This window comes from Panicum virgatum, chromosome 7K (genome assembly GCF_016808335.1).
Source record: "Panicum virgatum strain AP13 chromosome 7K, P.virgatum_v5, whole genome shotgun sequence".
NCBI classification, from domain to species: domain Eukaryota; kingdom Viridiplantae; phylum Streptophyta; class Magnoliopsida; order Poales; family Poaceae; genus Panicum; species Panicum virgatum.
In genome coordinates, this window is record NC_053142.1 from 15,442,984 (window position 1) to 15,462,477 (window position 19,494).

Here is a 19,494-nt window from a genome sequence, read left to right on the forward strand (position 1 = left end):
GTGGGGCCCTCCTATCAGCGCCTGGGCTGGCCCTGCGGGGTTCATCTAGCAATTTCTAGCGTATTTCTTTGTGCAACAATCTTGAAAAATTTGTAGAAATTCATGATTAGCTCCAAAAATTATGAAACTTGTTTTGTTGGATTCCTCTAGTTTAGATCTACTCAGGAAAAATATTGTTGTGCATGTTACTTTGCTGTAGATTTCTCTATTGTTTGATCTTGCAAAAGTTTGCTTAATGCTTATTTATTTGTATGTTGCTCTAAAATTCCAAACTAATTTTTTTTATATACTCCTTGTGAGGTGTAGTTTTTAGTGGTGCAACTTAATCGCATGCTCCCTTGCTGTTTATCAAAGTTTTAGCTTGTTTTTTTTATGCCTTGTCTGAAAATGGTTTAATATAGAACTTTTTGCTGGAAAGTGGTAAAATGGCAAAACTAGTTTTATTAGCCTTGTGTTGCTGCCTAGTTTCTATGATAATTTTCTTGGATTTGTTTAGTTTAGTTTGCATTCCTTTTCTATTTTACCTTGTTTAGAGTGGCTGAAAATTGTTTTATTTATGATTAATTATAGGAAAATGATTTTGCTGCAAAACCAATTTTCATGAGTTCTTTGCAATGTCCTCTACATGCTCAAATTATTTCATGATTTATGCTTGTTGTTTAGTTCATTTCTTATTTGCATCGCATTCATGCATTATAGTGACCGAGCCGTCGGAGAACGAACCCGTGGAGCCCGCCGAGTCCGTGGAGCCTGAACCTGGAGTCCCGTTCGTGGTCGAGTCCGAAGCTAACCCAGGCAAGCAGCTAAGCATGATTCCTTGTTCCTATTTATGGCTTGCTGCCATAAAATCTTTCTTTCGGTGTTATCATTGCATCATGATCTCTCGTGTCATTTCTTTGCACCATTTTAATTAGTGCATGGCATCTTTCCTTACGTGTAGACGTCACGAGCCGAAGCAGCGGTCGAGCCAGGTCCAGAAGTCGCTAACCCCGCTGACTGGCAAGGCAAGCCCCGGAGCATAACCCCTAATTTGAGTATTCAATGTTTATTTAAGTATTTGTGCATTTACGTTTTTAGGAGTTGTATGGAACCCTAGTATGCATGTTTCTCCCTAGGTACCTATGAGTCTATACTAGTATACAAGTGTCGTTAGTATTGCCATGCTTAACTAGGATCCGGTAGAAGTCGAGTGATTGCTGTCACTTGCGAGCTATAGGTTTCTGTTACTTATGGCAGCGTGGCTTGAGAATGAATCAATGAGGAAAGAGAAATGGAGACCGGGCGGAGATGATATTGGTTTTGGATATGAAATGGAGGGAAAGTAAGCCTCCGCCTGTGTCGATTGAGGACCGTACCGTTGTTGGCAGTGCTGACCGAGTTTGAACAGTCCTAACCACATGCCGGAAGTAGGAGGTAGTCGAAACCGGTAAGCTAAATACCTGATTTGCAACGATACTTTTAATCGCGACCTGCTACTCTGGGAGTGGAATGATGGCGGGTGTTGGAGGGTATGTCGCCTCCTAGTTTTCTGGGAGTTCGCTGTGAGGGACCCTTCACCCGGGTTTTGGCAGGCGTGATTCAGACGTCGGGGTAATGATGGGAACGTTGACATATGTGGTCCGGCGTGGCTGCACGTGTCGTGTGAGTTAGGTCCACCTTGCATGGTTAAATCGGATCGATTCGCCGTCTCTCTCGGTTAAGAGAACCTTGGTCACTTTGTCACATCGTAGTAAAGGATGAAATGAGAATGAGTTGAAGACGTTTGAATGGTTTTAATAGAGGTTTAATGTGATCAACCATGCTTGCTTTAGATGTCAGACAAATCTAGTTGATACTTGATAAACTTAAATTGAGCTAAAATATTAAAAGTAAGGATCCATTATCAGTAGCCTTTCAGCAAAACAAACTCCAGAGCCAAAAAACTTTGCATGTCTAGATAGTGGGCTAAGTATACCCGTGTCGGGTAAGTCTTGCTGAGTATTAGTATAATCAGGGTTTGTTGTCACCCTGTTTTCAGGTAACTACTGCTGGCTCGATGTGACGTCCTCACGTCATCGTAGTAATCGTTGTTTTTCTAAACTAAACTTCTATTTAATTTCCGCTGCATTTTGAACTCTGATATTTTATGTAAATTTGTTTGCAAAACTCCGTATTGTAAATTAAATTTGAGAACTTTTATCTGCTTGTAATCATCTGTGCTCACCTTCGGGTGAGACTTCCAGTGTTTTCGATCCTTAACCCAGCAGGCTGCCGGATTACACCATTTTAAGTGCGCGGTGGCTTGATTAATATTTAAAATGATAGTTAGCGCACTTAAGCCGGTTTAATTTGGGCGGTTCTGTCACAAGAAGACACCAAGAAGTTTGATATTCTTACTTGGTGGAAGGGGCGGTCCACTAGATTTCCCATATTATCTACATTGGCTCGTGATGTCCTCGCCATCCCAATCTCCACAGTTGCTAATGAATCTGCCTTTAGCACAAGTGGACGTATTCTAGATGATTTTAGGACTTCACTCACTCCATTTATGGTTGAAGCTCTTGTTTGCACTCAAGATTGGCTTAGAAGATCAACTCCTGTCAATGTTGTAGAGAATACAGAAGAGTTGGCCAAACTAGAAGAAGGTAACTATTTAATGTACCTTTTATTTGCTGTTTTCAATAATGAAAAATTATTTAATGTATCCTTTGTTTGTTGTTTGTATTTTCAGAAATTATTCAAGAATTAAAGGACAAAGCCATTGTTGATGCAATGCTGCCAAGTCACAAATCCAAGGCAGCAAAAAAAATGATTACATCCACCAACATTAGCTCCCAGCCAAGCAAATCCTCCAAGCCAAGCAAATCCTCAAATGAAAGCAAAAACAAGAACTCCTCTAAATGATCATGTGAGCTAAATAAATGTATATAATTTCTTCTGAACATATACTCATTATAAATTATAATTTTCCTTTCTTGTTTCAGTTTGCAAATAATGTTTCAGGCTTGTCAACTTGTTAAGGACTAGTTGTGGAATGTGAGGTGTCGACTGCTGCTTGTAATTTGTGAAGGACAAGGTGCTGGTCTGTTGTGTCTGTGTGCTGGTGCTTGATTCCTGTGTGCTGGTCATTTGAATTTGAGAGACAATAATATTTATGTATTGTACTGTAATGGTGCTTGCTTCCTGTGTGCTGGTCCTTTGAATTTGAGAGACAATAATATTTATGTATTGTACTGTAATACTATGTTTGAAACTTTGAATTGTCAGTGGTGATTGCATGCAAAACTAGGGGACATGCTGTCAAAATTTGCTATTGAACATGGGTTGTTTTCTGCATCCGGTAATTTCGGTTCCTTCGGTTAGAACCGAAACCGAACCAAAGGAACCGAAACCGAATTTGCTCGGTTCCTGATCTTCAAAGGAACCGATCGGTTCCAATTTTTTGGGAACCGAACTTCTGTTGGAACCGAAGAACCGAACTGATCGATTCGGTTAGAACCAAACGCCCAGCCCTACCGCAAGCGAACAAAACCCCACGCCCTTTGACCGCCCGTGCGTGGCCACACACTGGCTGCACATTCCTTCCCAGGGACTGGAGTACTGGATTGTTCACTGTTAGCGTGCGTGGCTCTTTAATTTGCTTGCTTCGACTCCCCTAGTCACATCTGGCAGCTTACCTAGTGCTTAAGGGCCTCTTCCAAAGGTATATATACCTAGCTCTAAGCATTCTAAAAAGATAACCATTCAATTATTTGGACAAGAATTGCATCATGGGGTTATTATACTAAATCGGCTTACAACTTATGCTGACAAAATATTTAAGACCATTACCACTTATTGTAACCAGCAGACCTTAAATAAAACAGACATTCATGGTATTAGCATTATTACAAGTTTGATAAGGTGGCACAAATTAAGTTGCAAATGAATCATGTATGGTTAACAACATGCTGCCACCTCATTTTGTGTCCCGTTAGCTCGTCATATATTATATATAGTTGACTTTAACTAGATATTTAGATGTATATCTCCAAAATTATGTGTATGTGGATGTCAAATTTGTTAGTAGTAACCAAAGTTTAGTGTTCCATTGTTCTGCTCAGTTTCCTATATGTTTTGGTTCGAACGGCAAGTGCATGCAAACTTAGGAGAGAAAGAGATTAATTTGTGAGACGTGCAGTCGTAGCCCGGCCGCGGCCAGCAGCTCGACCGGCAGGACCAGGCGTTCTTGCTTTGCTAAGGCAATCTGCTACACGGCCGACCGCTACTGGCCAAGACTTACACCCCGCGAGTGACTCCACAGCATGCAGATCGTCACTGTTGCATGTCTGTACACTCTACGTGCAGATTGTGTACACCAGGCTATTACCAAAAAACATCATATATCACTCTTACATAACTGCGGCAACCGACATTGTATCTTGGCCAAGCCCTTGTTTAGATGCCTTCAAAATTCTAAAATTTTATAAGATTCTTCATCACATCAAATTGTTGAATGCATGTATGAATTATTAAATATAGTTAAATAAAATAATTAATTATATAGTTTGTTTATAATTTGCGAGACAAATTTTTTCAGTCTAGTTAACCCACAATAATTACTAAACACAAATAAAAATACTACAGTGTTACACCTGGAATTTTATGCATATAAACAAGGGCCAAGTGAGACCACAGACCTGAGCAAGCGGCAGTAGTCTGAAGACACAGGCGTGGCAGTAAGATTGTGTAGCATGCTGGGGGGCCCTGACAGGCCTTGAGCCGCTCCCCCGACCAAGCGACCCGACGAGAACACATGGCGCTCTCCCGACAGCCTTGCGGAAGGCATGAGGGAACGTGCCTCGCTTCTGCCAAGCCCAAGCCCGACCTCTTAACTCCACGTGCAGATTCCTGCAAATTAATACATAGAAAATTGTACGTATCCAATACATATAATAATTTTGTCAGTAGCAATGTACATGTATAATTGACTATTATTATAATAAAAGATAAAATAACTGAAATTCTTTCACACCAAAATTCGACCCATGTACTCCTCACGGATGTCCCACTTGCTAGGTCAAAAATTTGACGAAAGAGAATGTTGACCCACGATAATGATCATTTTGGTAAGACTTGTTTAACATCCTAACTTAGTCGCGCGACCTCGGTTCCTCGCTCCCGCCAGGCACCAGGCCGCCTCCCTCCTCCAGACCTGGTGAGAGCATTTTATCCTTCATTCTCTCCTCAAGTTTTCTCTAAATCTCTAACTCTAACTTTTCTTTACTACAGCCTAATTTGTTAGCTTGTTTTGTTGTTATATTTTTAGCATGATTTAATTCAATTGATGCAGGTTGTAGATGTATGCAGTAGAAATTATGGTTGTATTGCATTGGTCGATTACTCACTCACGTATTATGTAGACTTATGAAAAACACAAGAACAATAAATCCGGGAAACCAACAAGTGAGCCAAGAACTGACACAAACGACACGAGTTTTTCTGCTCAACGTTCCGCTTCGCTCCACGGATAATTAGATAGGCAATTCAATAGTTACCGGTGAAAGGAGTTCCATGCCATTTAGTAGTTGTGTACCGAATTATTAGGTAATTTTTATAAATTTTCACTGAATTGCTAAATGGATTTTTACCGGTTTGCAAATAAAATTTTGGTTTGGCATATCCTATACAAAGATTCTAGCTACGCCACTGCCAAAAGACATCATATATCACGGTTACATGACTGTGTTGACATGAAATCGGGCCAAACATACCTGAATGTGCTCCAACGTGCTAACGATCCATCTACACGCAGATGGAGATGGAGGTGGTGGCGGAGGAGAGGCAATGAATGTAGATAAAGTTGGCAGTGAGAAAGGAAAGAAAAAATAGGAAGGAAATATAATAAGAAGAAAAAAAGAGTTTATGGACATGTTATCTTTTCTGTGTATTTTGAACAGTCAGACAAAATTATTTTGTCAAATATTTTACAAAACGGCTATATGACTTATGGAGGAGCCAAATAGACTGAGTTTAAATAATATTTTTTAATCACGACTAAATGACTGAACTACCTGAGGTAAGGCAGGGCAAGACCGCGGGAGATAGCTCTGCTTGGTTTACCAAGGGCGCCAAAAAAATTTGGTGAAATTTTTGCAGTTTTGACCACTAATTAGAGATATTAAATAAAATCTAATTGCAAAACCACCTCCGCAACCATGGTACTGTAACAGTTAGTGTATCTAATGAGGTGTTTGACCTTATGATTAGATGATAATTAGAGTATAATTAAAAAACATTACTGTATCTAATTATGAATTAATTATGCTCATTAGATTCGGCTCGCAAATTAGCACCTATTTATTAAAAAATTAATAAAAAAATTTTATTTAATATACCATATATGCAAAATTGCTTAAAGTATATCGTGATGTTAACCAAACATCGCCTCGCAACGGGGCAATAGTCCAGGCAACCAAGAGCAGCAGCAGCAGTCTCGTCGCTCAGCTAGCTCCGCCACCCTCCACCGCCAGGTACGCACGCCTCGGTTACTATACACCGTCCGTCCTGGCCTTGCATTTATTACTGAACCCCTCCCCCCGGACCCGCCGCCTACGCGTAGCGGTGCGATGGTGTCAGGTCTCTGTGATGGTTTGACTGCCGCGCCCACCGGCCGTGCGCGTCCACAGTCCACACACTAGCTGTCTGGCCGCACATTTCTTCCCATGGACTGGAATACTAGACTGTTCACTGTTGGCGTGCTTGGCTCTTTGCTTGCTTTGACTCCCCTAGTCACATCTTTGCTTGCTTAGGCCTCCTCCAAAGATAACGGGTAATTTTGTTCCTGGACACTCTACAATATCGATTTTTGCCACAAGACATTACTCAATTTTTTCTTTGCTGTTGGACACCTTTTAAGTGTGCATCTTTGGCACTGGACACCGCAGTGATTATAATATTCATTTCCTGGTTGAAAGGATAGAGAAAATAAGTAAATTGACCAAAATACCCTTGCAATGGTAGGCTGTGCACAAGCGAAGGTAATTTTGCTCCTAGACACTCTACAATGTTGGCTTTTTCCACAGGTCACTCTTTCAAGTATGCATCTTTCCTACAAGACATAATAAAATAATGATTAAACATGCCTAAAATGCTCACATTCATATTTCACAAAAGTTACAAATCTTAGACGTTGATAGCCATTCATAGTTTCATAATTCATACATGTTCAGAGCCATTAAAGGGCTAATATTGATACATTTAGGAGGCATTGCAAGGCTAAAAGTCCATACATGCTAGCAGCCATAATAAGGTTCTAAAGCCATACATGATAAGCCATACAAGTTGAGCCATAATCAAAAGGAAAAAGTAAACAGCACATGCACTTCAATTTTGTTTGCCCAACAGCAGTGCCTTCTTCGCCCTAGTTAGAGGAGATCCAGGGCTAGTTGTCAAGCCCATTTCTTGATGGTTTGTGACTAGTAGGAGTGCCTTCCTCGCCCTTGTAAGAGGACTTCCAGAGTTAGTTGTCAAGCCCATTTCTTGATGGTCCAGTGAAGGTACTTGATGTTGGGGTGTTTTTCTGAAAAAAATTGCATGTGTTATAATTTCATAAAACAGCACCAATAATTTCATGAAACAAAAGAACAATAATTCCATTAAAGAACAACACTCACATAGATGCTTCAGGAGCATTAGATGCAGCAGGGACAGCTTTAGATGTTTCAGATGCAGCAAGCACTTTTTTAGTTTTTTTCCTTGACTTGGTAGGTGCAGGGGATCTTTAGATGCTTCAGTGGCAACATGCACTTCCTTAACATCATCGTCTAATTTAAAATCCTTATACTTCTCCTTCTCATCATCCATCCCAACATACTCAATTTCATCTTCCTCTCCCCAAGATGCTGGCTTGTTTAGGTCTAGTTCTTTATGAGTAGGAGCGGAAGATGGCTCGACACATACAACAACTAGAGTAGTCTCTAGGTTAGTAGAAGGAAGAACCTCTTCAAGAGGTTCGAGGTCATGAACTATCACTTGTAATGGTAGCCTCCTTATGTCCCAGTACTGAGAAAATGCCTCAAGCAGTGCAGCATCAGAAGCAATCCGCACATATTCATTGTATGTTTTGTCCAAGAATGATACATACAACTCCTGCTGCTCACCATGCTTGACCATTGCATCTAGCTTAGCCGAGAAATCAATCCAATTTGTAGTGTCCTTGTCTACAATAATGTTGTTTTTGCTAGTGACATGGTACTCTTCAACAGGTTGCTCCACATACGCAGGAACCTGAATCACAACTCGACAAGCCGAGCTACGATCCATCCTACGCATTCGTAAATGCAAATTAAACAAACAATTAAATTAACCCATAACCATTCATCCCTAAACCTAAATCATAAAATGCAAATGACTGGTCGATTGAAGACATACCCTGTAGGAATTCATGAAAGGTTGAGTTTCTTGGGTAAATCCATGACGATCTGCTCAGTTCATGGCGGGAGCACGTAGTTCGTCACACTACCCAGCAGAATCCTGTTGCGGCCAGATAAAATGCTCGGTCAGGGTAAAAATCAGGCACAGCTAGAAATGAAATGGTAGAGCATGTTCCATCATTTGCGTGTCGTCTGATGAATGGCGTGGCATCTCCTGATGAATCTCAAAGCGTCGAGAGGAGCAGGCAGTAAACTGCTAGATGGTCCATCCAGTCCAGGAAATAAGATTGCAAATGCTACGTGGCGTACCTCTGGATCTGGCCGAGGCCACGGCTGCCCGGCGCTTGTGCTGCTGGCCGCGTCTGCTGCTGCCCGCGTCGCCGAGCGCGCGCGGGAGGGGAGGACCGGTGGCGGCGCCCCCTGGGATTGGGCCGCGGGGCCGGCGCTTGTGCTGCTGGACGCGTCTGCTGCTGGCCGCGTCGCCGAGCGCGCGCGCGGGAGGGGGGGGGGGGGGATCGGGGCGGCGCCCGCTGGGGATCGTGTGGCGGCGTCCCCTGAGCGAGCGGGTGGAAAGCACACGGGTTCCCACAGGTTAGGGTTAAGAACAAGAGGTAATTTGGGCATTTACAAACTTTTCTCCCTCCATTCTTCTAAAAATGAATATTATAATCACTGCGGTGTCCAGTGCCAAAGATGCACACTTAAAAGGTGTCCAGCAGCAAAGGCAAGATTGAGTAATGTTCTGTGGCAAAAATCGACATTGTAGAGTGTCCAGGAACAAAATTACCCTTCAATTATTTGGACAAGAACTGCATCATGGGAGTTATTATGCTAAATCGGCTTACAACATGCAGCTTGAAGGAGACGAAATTGTACCTGTAAAACTATTGGTTGTTTTTGTTGTGATTTTTGTTTATATTCTAGTTTGGAAAAATAAAAAGAACAGACCTAAGCCGATAACAACAGCATTAGGCCTCCAAAACAGACATGAAAAAACAGCCAACAACGCTAACGGGCCTGCAAATCTCAAGTGCGCCTGTTATGGATGTGCTTGTATGTTTAACGGGTGTGCTATGGTAAACAGCAGTACAGACAGGTAACAAATATTTGTATTTGTAGCAGCCGATCCCTTGGATGGTGGATGAACGACTGACATCATCTTGACATATATTCAAAATATCAGTCAACAGACGTGGCTAAAAAATAAGTTTCCATGGTTGTGGTAGTGGATGCTCGTTAGTTGACAAACAAGCGCAAACAACACGACTGATACAGATGCAATCACAAATAAGTGTACATGTTGGTGTCATGCTGGTAGCCAGGCCCGTCGAGGCCCATGGCCTCCAAAAATGGAGAGCCCCCAAATCGAAAGTGTCAAGGCCCATAGCAGTAGAGGAAAATAAAGCAGAATGGCCCATTGCCTTGCCTTCCTTCCACGCAGGCCTGCTTTCATGCGAACACGAACCGTCGCCGTCGCCGATGGTTCCTTCGACCGATCGACGTGACCGCAACGCTCATGCTCGACGTCCGTCCGTGCCGAGGTCGACTGGTCGAGGTGCCGTCGCCGGTCACCGCGCCACCGGCCACACTGTCACCTGCTTGCCGCGCAGCACCGTCGCCGTCTCGCCGCGTCACGCCGTCGCCGCTCCGTCGCCGGCTCGCCACACCTGCACCCGCCCGCAATCGCCGCGCGCCCGCGCCTTGCTGCGCCGCATTTTACATTTGAGGTGCGCACCTGGCACCGAGCTTTAAGCTTTTAACCTAGTTTTGCTGTTGCTTCCTAATTTCCAAATTCCTATCCAGTAAGTATCCTAGTTTGCTTGATTAATTGATTATTCTGTTAAAAATTATGATCTTTGCAAGAGTATAATTTGCAAGTGATAATGATCCATTGGCAAGTAGTAAAGCTAAATGTCGGCTCGGAATATGGCCGACGAACAAACTACTCGATTGCTAGTGTCTCATGCGTTGGATCGGAATGGTCTAGCACACAATGACTCGAGAATTTAGACTGGTTCGAGCCGGAAAATGCCCTACGTCCAGTATTAGGGTGGTTCTCTTGCTCTATTGCTCGAGCCCAGGTGCTCAAAGTTGGAGGGGAGCTTACAAGCTTTCAAGCAGTGGACTGTTCTCTTGAACTCCCTCTCCTACGTGAGGGGCTTTCCCTTTTATACCTCAAGGTGGGGTCCATGATTTACATATTTCTATCGTGATATCTTGGTCTGCCGGGGGGTCCTTCGTCTTCGTCAGTCGACGGGTCCCGCTCGGTCGGTCGGGAGTGGAGAGGCTGTGTCTGCTCGGTTTTCTTGGGCTGCAGGTTGTTGTCAAGCTGTTATCTCATCTTGGTCAGTCGGAGTGGCTTCGGTACTCGGTCGGGGCTCGGCAGTCGTCTTCTCTCCGTCCGTCCGTATCGGCGCCGCACATCCTTCCCTTCATGGCTTCTGACTCGAGGACGGCACGCACATTGAGGGGTGTCCTGACATGGTCAGGCGGCCTTGCCCTGTCACAGTCCCTGGCATAATGGCGTGGCGTCAGGGGGAGCCATCATCGCGGCGTGCAGGACGGAGCTTGTTGACGCCCTCTCCCGTCCCCCATCCGTTAGGTCGAGTAGGCTACACGGCCCGCACTGTGTCCATGTCAGAGGGTCCTGTTGATTGTGCGGGCGTGGAGTGCGGCAGGAATGGGCGGCGTGTACGGATGAACGGGGGCTGGCTTGATCGGCACGCCCGTTGTACCAAGCGGCGTTCTTGGTGCGCACGGCTCGGGCCGTGCGGTACCTATCGGTCCCGGCGGGTCCTTGGTCGGGAGGTCTCCACGTGTCCCTCTCCAAAGGGTCCGCAACTGGGCGGGCCGGGCCCCGGAGTTTGGCATCCGTCCGTGCCCCTCGTGGGCTTTGCTGGAGTGCGCCTAACGGGATGCTGGGCTAGTGCCATTCAAAGTGGGCCTGCTGGGGACTCTGGGTCCCTGCCCCCATCACTAAATCATTTGCAGAAAATGAGCTTGGTGGCTTTGAATTTTTAGTGTCAATTATTATATGGTATGAGATATGATCTCAAATTAATCTTATTAGCAAGCAACTACAATCGAAAGATATGCTTATTGATATTGCAATTGAATCTATACAAGGGCTGATTTCCTTTTTCAAAAAGTACAGAGAAACTGGCTATTCAAAAGCATTACAAGCCGCAAAACAAATTGCACTAGGGATGGATATTCATCCAGAGTTCCGCAAAAGGCGAAAATCAAAAGAAAAAGACAATTTGATGAGGGCACAGACGATGATGCATCTGAGTCACGGCCTGCAGGACAGATTATTTTGTACCTATTGTTGATCAAGCTATATCTTCACTTGCCAGAAGATTTGAACAGTATCAAGGATATGAGAGAAAATGTGGTTTCTTGTTTACCTCAGATAGACTACGGTCCTTGGATGACACAAGTTTGGTGGTTGCTTGTGTTAATCTTGAGAATGCACTGAAGAGTGGAGAACAGAAAGATATTGATGCAAAGGAATTGTTTGAGGAGTTAAATTTCACCCAGAATTTACTAAAGGGATCAATGGGTCCTCTTGATATTTTGAAGTTTCTAAAAGAGCGTCTGTCAGCGTAATGAGAACGGGTCCCCATGACTCTGGACTTATGCGCGATTAAGGAAGATGGGACCCACCAGCCACGTCAACTGGTAATGTCAGCCGAGCACAACTGTGGGCCCCCACCAGGGACGTCCGCCCACGGAGGTGGGCACCCAACTGGAGCGGGACAGGTCTGGCCCGGCACGTGAAGCCCGGGGACGTTTTCTTCCCCTCGAAGACACCTGCCTGATAAAAATATCTTTACCAAGCAATTACGACGCCTAGTCGCCGGGCTCGGTGCAAAGCCCAAGGGGGTGCGCGGCTTCCCCGTAAGAAGATCATGATTACGGAGATGCCGTGCACTCAGATGATAAGACGATAGGCGACGGATAGCTTATCCTTGAGCTACCCGTCCCATCGACTTGAAGATGGACAGTGGTCGGGACCCACCGTCGTTTACCGCGCCCCTTTCGCGGTAAAAACAGGAGCCACCCCCGAGCGATGCCCTGGGGTTGACCGGGGTCACCCCAGACAAGGAGGGTACGCGGGGCGACCCCGGAAGTCACCATGCGGCCGCCTCGCGCCACCTCGGACGTCCCCTGGGACATCCCGAGAGCACGAGGGACAACCAAACTGCCCCGAATCACCCCCAGACGCAAAGGCCCACCGGACAATGTCTACGGCCACCCTGGACACCCCGGGACGCCCCGAGGTCGCCCCGGGATGCCTCTGACACTGGCGTGTCACCAGAAGCCTGCTACGACAGGTCCGACAAGATGCCTACCCGCTTGACAGAGGTTGGGCAGCCTGGAAGACGGCGCCGACCATGCAAAGAGGGCGTTCATACTAGTTAGAGAGCAATAGAGAAGGCATGCATAGTCTATAAATAGAAAGGTCCCATGACATGTAAAGGGACAGCTCTTTCGGTACCTGACTCATACATTCCGGGCTTGGACTCTCCAACTCGGGATCAGTAAAGAACCAATCACAACACACACAGGACGTAGGGTATTACGCCTCTGGGCGGCTTGAACCTGCCTAAAAGCCACCATCTCCACTCGCTTCCTTAGGGGAGATCCTTGTGCGGTTTATACCCCTGGCCGAATCTCTAAACGGGGTTCCCACGAATCCCAGCTCGCGGTACTCACCTACTGTCAGCATCCCTTTTATTGCACATAGAACTTTTTTAACCATTCCTGTGACTGTTACATCTGCGGAAAGAAGCTTTTCTAAACTGAAGTTGTTGAAGTCTTACTTGCGTTCAACTATGACACAAGAACGACTCAATGGGCTAGCGACTATTGCACTTGAAATTGATGTCATAGAGAAGATTAATTATGAAGATATAATTGAGGCTTCCATTTCAACAAACACTACACGGATGATGCTTTTTCATGGAATGTGAGGTTGGTACTATGTTGACTTGTTTATCAATAATCATTTAATAGACTGCTAAATACTATATGAATCATATATATTGAAGTTATATTATTTAGTGAAAGTACATGTCTTGTTTCTATTAGATATGATTTTGGGCCCATTTGTGTTTCGCACCCGGGCCTCCAAATCCTGGAGACGGCCCTGCTCGTTGCAGGAACACTGGAACACACATCCATTCTCATACGCCACCCTCAAAAAAAAATCCATTCTCATACGCATGTCATCATTTGAGCCTGCCTAACTCTTCATGGAAGGCCTCCGCGTGCTCCTGCTTGACGCAGAACGCCATGGCGGCGACACCATCGGCCTTGTCCTTCCTTCCGCACAGGATGCATCCGGGCACCACCTTGCGCTCCATGTTCCCCATGACGCGCGCAGGCCCGCCACCGCCAAAGTCGACGTCATCGAAGCCGAGATTCCACCAGCTGGTCACGTACAGGGTGTCGTACCCGTCCAGGCCCTGCAGCCGGCCGCCCATCTCGTCGCCGATGTACGCAGCTCCGTCCGTGAAGGTGTACGGGACCCGCGCCTTGGCGTCCCTGATCAGCCTCATGAGGTCAAGGATGTCCCCGTCGGCAACCTCGCGCAGCGTCGCCGCGGCGAGGCCGAAGGCGAAGACGTTGCCGTAGTAGCCGTCCTTGGCCCCGGCCTGCTTCCTCAGGTTCACCGTGAAGGCGAGCGCCGTGGGGGCGTCCTGGCTGGCGGCGCCGGCTATTGTCGCGCGGGCACGGGACCTCCATATGGCGGCGGCGAATACGTCGAACGTCGTGCATGTCGCCGCCGCCGCCGCCGCCTTCTTCTGGTCACCCTGCGGGCCACTGCGACGGAACTCGTCCTTGATGCGGTTGACGAAGCTCATGGGCATGGTGATGTAGGAGCTTGGGAAGTCGGTGTGCTTGCTGCTGACCATCGACCTGGTCATGGTGATGATCGGCAGCGGGAGTTCCGGGAGGAAGTTATCCACCCTCACCGGTTGGACTGACGGCGACGAGAACCCCCGGGCGAACTCGCCGACGGCCTGCAAGAACTGCGCCATGCCGACGCCGTCGGCGACGACGTGGTTCCACGTCACCCCCACGACGAAGCCGCCGCAGGAGAACTCGGTCACTTGCATAAGCAGCAGCGGCGGGTCCTTGTTGTACAGCCCGGCGTAGGTGACGGTGAGGTACTCCACGGGGATCGCCGGACGCTGATCCGAGAGCCTGGCGTCGCGCAGGGTGCATCTCGCGGACGCGGCCACGAACACCACGCCCTCATCCGTGCACGCGATGCTCAGGCCATGTGCCCCGGCAGTGACGCGCCCGGCGACGGGGTAGTAGGGAACCAGCCCTCGGGATGTTGGGACTGATCAAGCCGATCAGCCTCTCACTCACAAACTCTCTGCACTAATGCAAGGAAGCACTCCTTGCTAGCTTCTCTCGGTGGAACACAGGGACACACAAGAAGAGTTTTGCCGCACTGCACACCAGTGCTTTTCTCTTTTTTTCACCACACTTAACACAATGATTACAGAAGTTTAAATAGCACTCTCACACACACACCACGTCCGGCCACACGACTCGGCCAGGCACTCCGTGATTTCACCACTACCTACATGCAAGCCACTACTTGCATGCCGATCACCACTAACACATGCAGGCAGCCATTAGCTAGTTGATCCACTTTTCACGCCACTTGCATGTTCACTTGACTTGGCCGCACCTCCAAGCCACCATGCACCAGCATGCAGTCACTAACATGAAGATCGTGGCCTCGCTAACCAAACTAACTCATACATGCACCTGCTAACACACTAACACGACACGACTAATGACTCACAAAAGGATAAACATCAAGATTATCTCTAACAATCACCCCCTTAATCTTGATGAATTTATTTTGCACCTCCTTGTTGGGCTTCAAAGCAGCGTGGGTTCGTCGTCGGCGTCCGCCACGGCGAGTTGTGCCACACCCTTCATCACTTTCTTCACTGCAGCAGGACACTCATCGGCGAAGTGTCCGAACTCACCACAGTTGCGGCAGTCGATCTTCGACTTGTCGAACTTGCCGCGGTACTTCTTCTTGTCGCTGCTGCTGGAGCCTTCACCACGTAGCTTCTCTTCAGCGACTAAGGCCTCCCACTCAGCACGTGTCAGCCGTGGTTCGGCACACGCGGCCAACAGCTGCTGCTCCCCCTCCCTATCACGCCGCCGCCCCTTTGAAGACTCCTCGAACGCCCTCAAGCGCCCGATCGTCTCCGTCACCGACATCACAGTCACATCCCCCCATTGCTCGATGGTGCTGATGAGGGGTTGGAACTTGTCGGGGACCGAATACAGGAGCTTTTCGACGACAGTGGTCTCCTCCACTTTCGTGCCGAGAGAGCGAATCTCGTTCACGATCGTGGTAACCTTCAAAGCAAAGTCATTAATTTTCTCAGAATCACCCATGTACATACCATCAAGCACCCTCTTGAGGGTCTGTACTCGGGCCTTCTTGACACGCTGTTCACCCATGTTCATCTCCTTGAGAGCATCCCACGCCTCCTTGGCCGTCTCGTGCTCGGAGATGCTCATCACCACAGCCTCCGGCACAGCTTGGACAATGGCGGCGAGAGCCATTTGGTCCATCTTCTCATCAACGCCTCCCTTGTTCACCACGGCAGCCCACACACCTTGGGCGCGCATGAAGATCTTCATCTTCACAGCCCACACGCCGTAGTTGTTCTCAGAAAGCATGGGGTAACGGAGTGTCACCCCCGCCTCCTTCACTTGCTGCACCACCAGCTTGTTGTCGCCGTCGTCATCGCCGTCAACACCTTTGCCAGGACGGCGGCCCGGCGGCGTGTACGCTCCATCCCCAGTCATCTTCTAGGCTCTGAATACCACTTGTTGGGACTGATCAAGCCGATCAGCCTCTCACTCACAAACTCTCTGCACTAATGCAAGGAAGCACTCCTTGCTAGCTTCTCTCGGTGGAACACAGGGACACACAAGAAGAGTTTTGCCGCACTGCACACCAGTGCTTTTCTCTTTTTTTCACCACACTTAACACAATGATTACAGAAGTTTAAATAGCACTCTCACACACACACCACGTCCGGCCACACGACTCGGCCAGGCACTCCGTGATTTCACCACTACCTACATGCAAGCCACTACTTGCATGCCGATCACCACTAACACATGCAGGCAGCCATTAGCTAGTTGATCCACTTTTCACGCCACTTGCATGTTCACTTGACTTGGCCGCACCTCCAAGCCACCATGCACCAGCATGCAGTCACTAACATGAAGATCGTGGCCTCGCTAACCAAACTAACTCATACATGCACCTGCTAACACACTAACACGACACGACTAATGACTCACAAAAGGATAAACATCAAGATTATCTCTAACACGGGAAAGAGCTTGCCTTAGGGTCTCGGCCGGCTGATCGATGGGGTGCTCGAAGACGAACAGCCCTGCCATGGGCAGGGACGCCAGAGCGCGGTCCATCACTACCACAGCGCCCCATATCACCGCCGGTTTGAAATGTCCATCACCGCCGGTTTTGTAGGCGTTGGATTTAACTCGATGGTGATGTGAAGGACCATCACCGCCGGTTCCAGACCCGACAGTGATGGACCAAACCATCACCACCGGTTCAACAACCGGCGGTGTTGCCCCCGTTGCAAAAAAAAAAAAAAAACAGGAGCGCCGCCAGCACGCTGCTCCGCGCCACACCCACGGCTCCGCTGCTCCGCCCCACACGTTCGCTCCTGCTCTGCATCATGCCGCGTCTGCAGCTCTGTGCCGCGCAACGCCCACACCTCCGGGCCGTGCAGCTAGCCTGCAGCGCCCGCGCCTCCGTGCCGCGCAACTTGCAGCTCCGATGGCTCTACACCGCCCGCAGCGCGCGCCGCTCAGCGCACCCCACAGCAACCGCACCATAGCACCTGCACCCCTCGACCTCCTCCCACTGGTTTCCCCATCCACATCAGTCCCCCAGCCGCTGCTGCTCATCCTCCCCCGCTCCTCATTAGATCCGGTCGGAGGGGAGGCAGGACAAGTGAGGGGCGGCGTAGGAGGGGACGCGCGACAAGGGGAGGAGAGAGGACCTATAGGAGGAGGGCCCTGGGTAGTTGGGGAAGAAGGGATGGGAGGGAAGGGGGCGGTGGGGAGGAAGGGAGCGAGGGGAGAGGGCGGCGTGGGGATTTGAGTGGCTGTGAGAGAGAGGAAGAAGAATGAGGGGAAGAGATAAGGACCGGAAGAGATATAATAGATGAGAAAAAATATTACGAAGGGGTACGAGGGACATTACCGCCGGTTCGTAAGACGACCCTTCGGTAATGGACAGCCATCACCGCCGGGTTGTGTTACGAACCGGCAGTGATGTTCAAAAATCCATCAACACCGCCGGTTTGAATCAAACAGGCGGTGATAGGTCGTTTGCAATGACCGTTTATGTAGTAGTGCATGGAGGTCAGCCGGAGGGCGCTGGCCGGCGTCGCCTCCGATGGGGCGACGAGGAAAGGCAAGGATTTGGTCACACAAGAGCTCATTGCCATTCTTGATAGGCGATGGGGGGTGTACATCTGCGCTGTTAGGCAAGGACTTGGGCCCTGTTTAGATCTTTACATGTAAACGCAAAAAAGCCGTAAACGCATTAAAGTGAAACGGAATCTTGCTAATTTGAAGTACTAAATGAAGTATATTTACAAAAATTTTTGCATGGATGCGCTGTAAATCACGAGACGATTCTAATGAGTCTACTTAATCCATGATTTGCAACAGTGATGCTACAGTAATCATCCGCTAATTATTAATTAAACATGAATTAATTAGCATCATTAGATTCGTCTCGCGATTTACAACCCATCTATGCAAAAAATTTTGCAAATAGACTTCATTTAGTACTTCAAATGCTCTCTTTACATCTTTACAAGTTTTTGCAAAATGAACTAAACACACCCTTGTTTCTTTTCTTCACTAGCTCGCGTGCATTTATAGGCACGAGGCGGTCATGTTCACGTACCGCGCTATTACAGTGCCACGCGCTGTTGTTGAACAGGCATCGGTGATGGTTCCAGAGTCCAGATGATTGGCCCGTGCTCAAATTTCTCATTCATTTTGCCCTAAAACAAAAATTTCTCATTCATTCATGTGCGTGTATCATCAGGGGCTCCCTCGCTCTCCCCACCACTTGATCTATATCACACCAATTTAAGAATCCTCTAGATAAAGAGATCTATATTATATTAGTTGCTAGGAAAATTGTATGCTCAATACAATTTAGGTGGTTTATCACTTTGATCTCAATAAGTTGAACAATATGAGCATGAGATAAATGAACTTTTAAATGTGTGCATAAGTTTTAAATCTCCGACTATAGCTGTTGCTATAGCCTGCTATAGCCTTAATTTTGAAGCATCTAATGCAATTCATGTCTCATGTACAATTTAACCGATATAGCTTGCTATAGCCTGATTTAGCTTCGCATTAGCTGTTTTAGAGTGTTGCCGCTAAAGGCCGTAGCCCGCTATTTGATATGGATAGAGATATGTCTCGATAGCTGTATTACTGTAGCGAAAATGGCCTCTCATGCCATATTTCAATATAATGTTTTGGCGATTGATGACACACACAACACTTGGACTAATGTGATTGTTAAGATGACTATTCTCAGGCTTTTAGGTTCAAGTGATGACAAAGAGAAGAGAGGCGTAGCAAGGCCCGAAGGGCCACCCCTACGGGGGTTCCGCTGTTAAGGAAAAGACACACGCCGGTGTAATTGTCCAGAAGCTGGAAACTGAAGATACACTCACCGGATTAACCGACGTTGAAGAAAATGCATACGTCGGTGCATTGCCAAACGAAGACCGATGAAAATACATACACCGGTTGAACCGACGATGCATCGGTCAATTGCATCGGTTCAGTTGTCCAGAGAGGTGGTTTTTGGAGGAACGTGAAGAAGTTACAATCACCGGTTAAACCGACGCTAATTTTACATACACCGGTTGATTGTATCGGTTAAACCGGCGATACACCGGTTAATTGCTAACGGCTAGTTTTTCAAGTAGCAGTTTACATACACCGGTTAAACCGATGATGACCTTGGAGGTAC

General features: G+C 47.4%; 1 protein-coding gene and 1 long non-coding RNA gene across 2 annotated transcripts; both read right to left on the minus strand.

Moving 5' to 3' along the window:
* Positions 1 to 7,121: 7,121 nt before the first annotated feature.
* Positions 7,122 to 8,843, minus strand: LOC120642914. Its single transcript, XR_005662787.1, has 3 exons — positions 8,703 to 8,843; positions 8,121 to 8,493; positions 7,122 to 7,540 (listed from the first exon to the last, which is right to left on the minus strand). It is a non-coding gene; the product is annotated as an uncharacterized LOC120642914 (long non-coding RNA).
* A 4,598-nt stretch (positions 8,844 to 13,441) lies between these two features.
* LOC120639838 (acyl transferase 15-like) lies at positions 13,442 to 17,979 on the minus strand. Its single transcript, XM_039915777.1, has 3 exons — positions 17,846 to 17,979; positions 16,787 to 16,883; positions 13,442 to 14,733 (listed from the first exon to the last, which is right to left on the minus strand). Exons 1-3 carry the CDS (start codon positions 17,960 to 17,962, stop codon positions 13,628 to 13,630), a joined length of 1,320 nt encoding a protein of 439 aa, XP_039771711.1. The 5' UTR covers positions 17,963 to 17,979; the 3' UTR covers positions 13,442 to 13,627.
* Between the last annotated feature and the right edge of the window lie 1,515 nt (positions 17,980 to 19,494).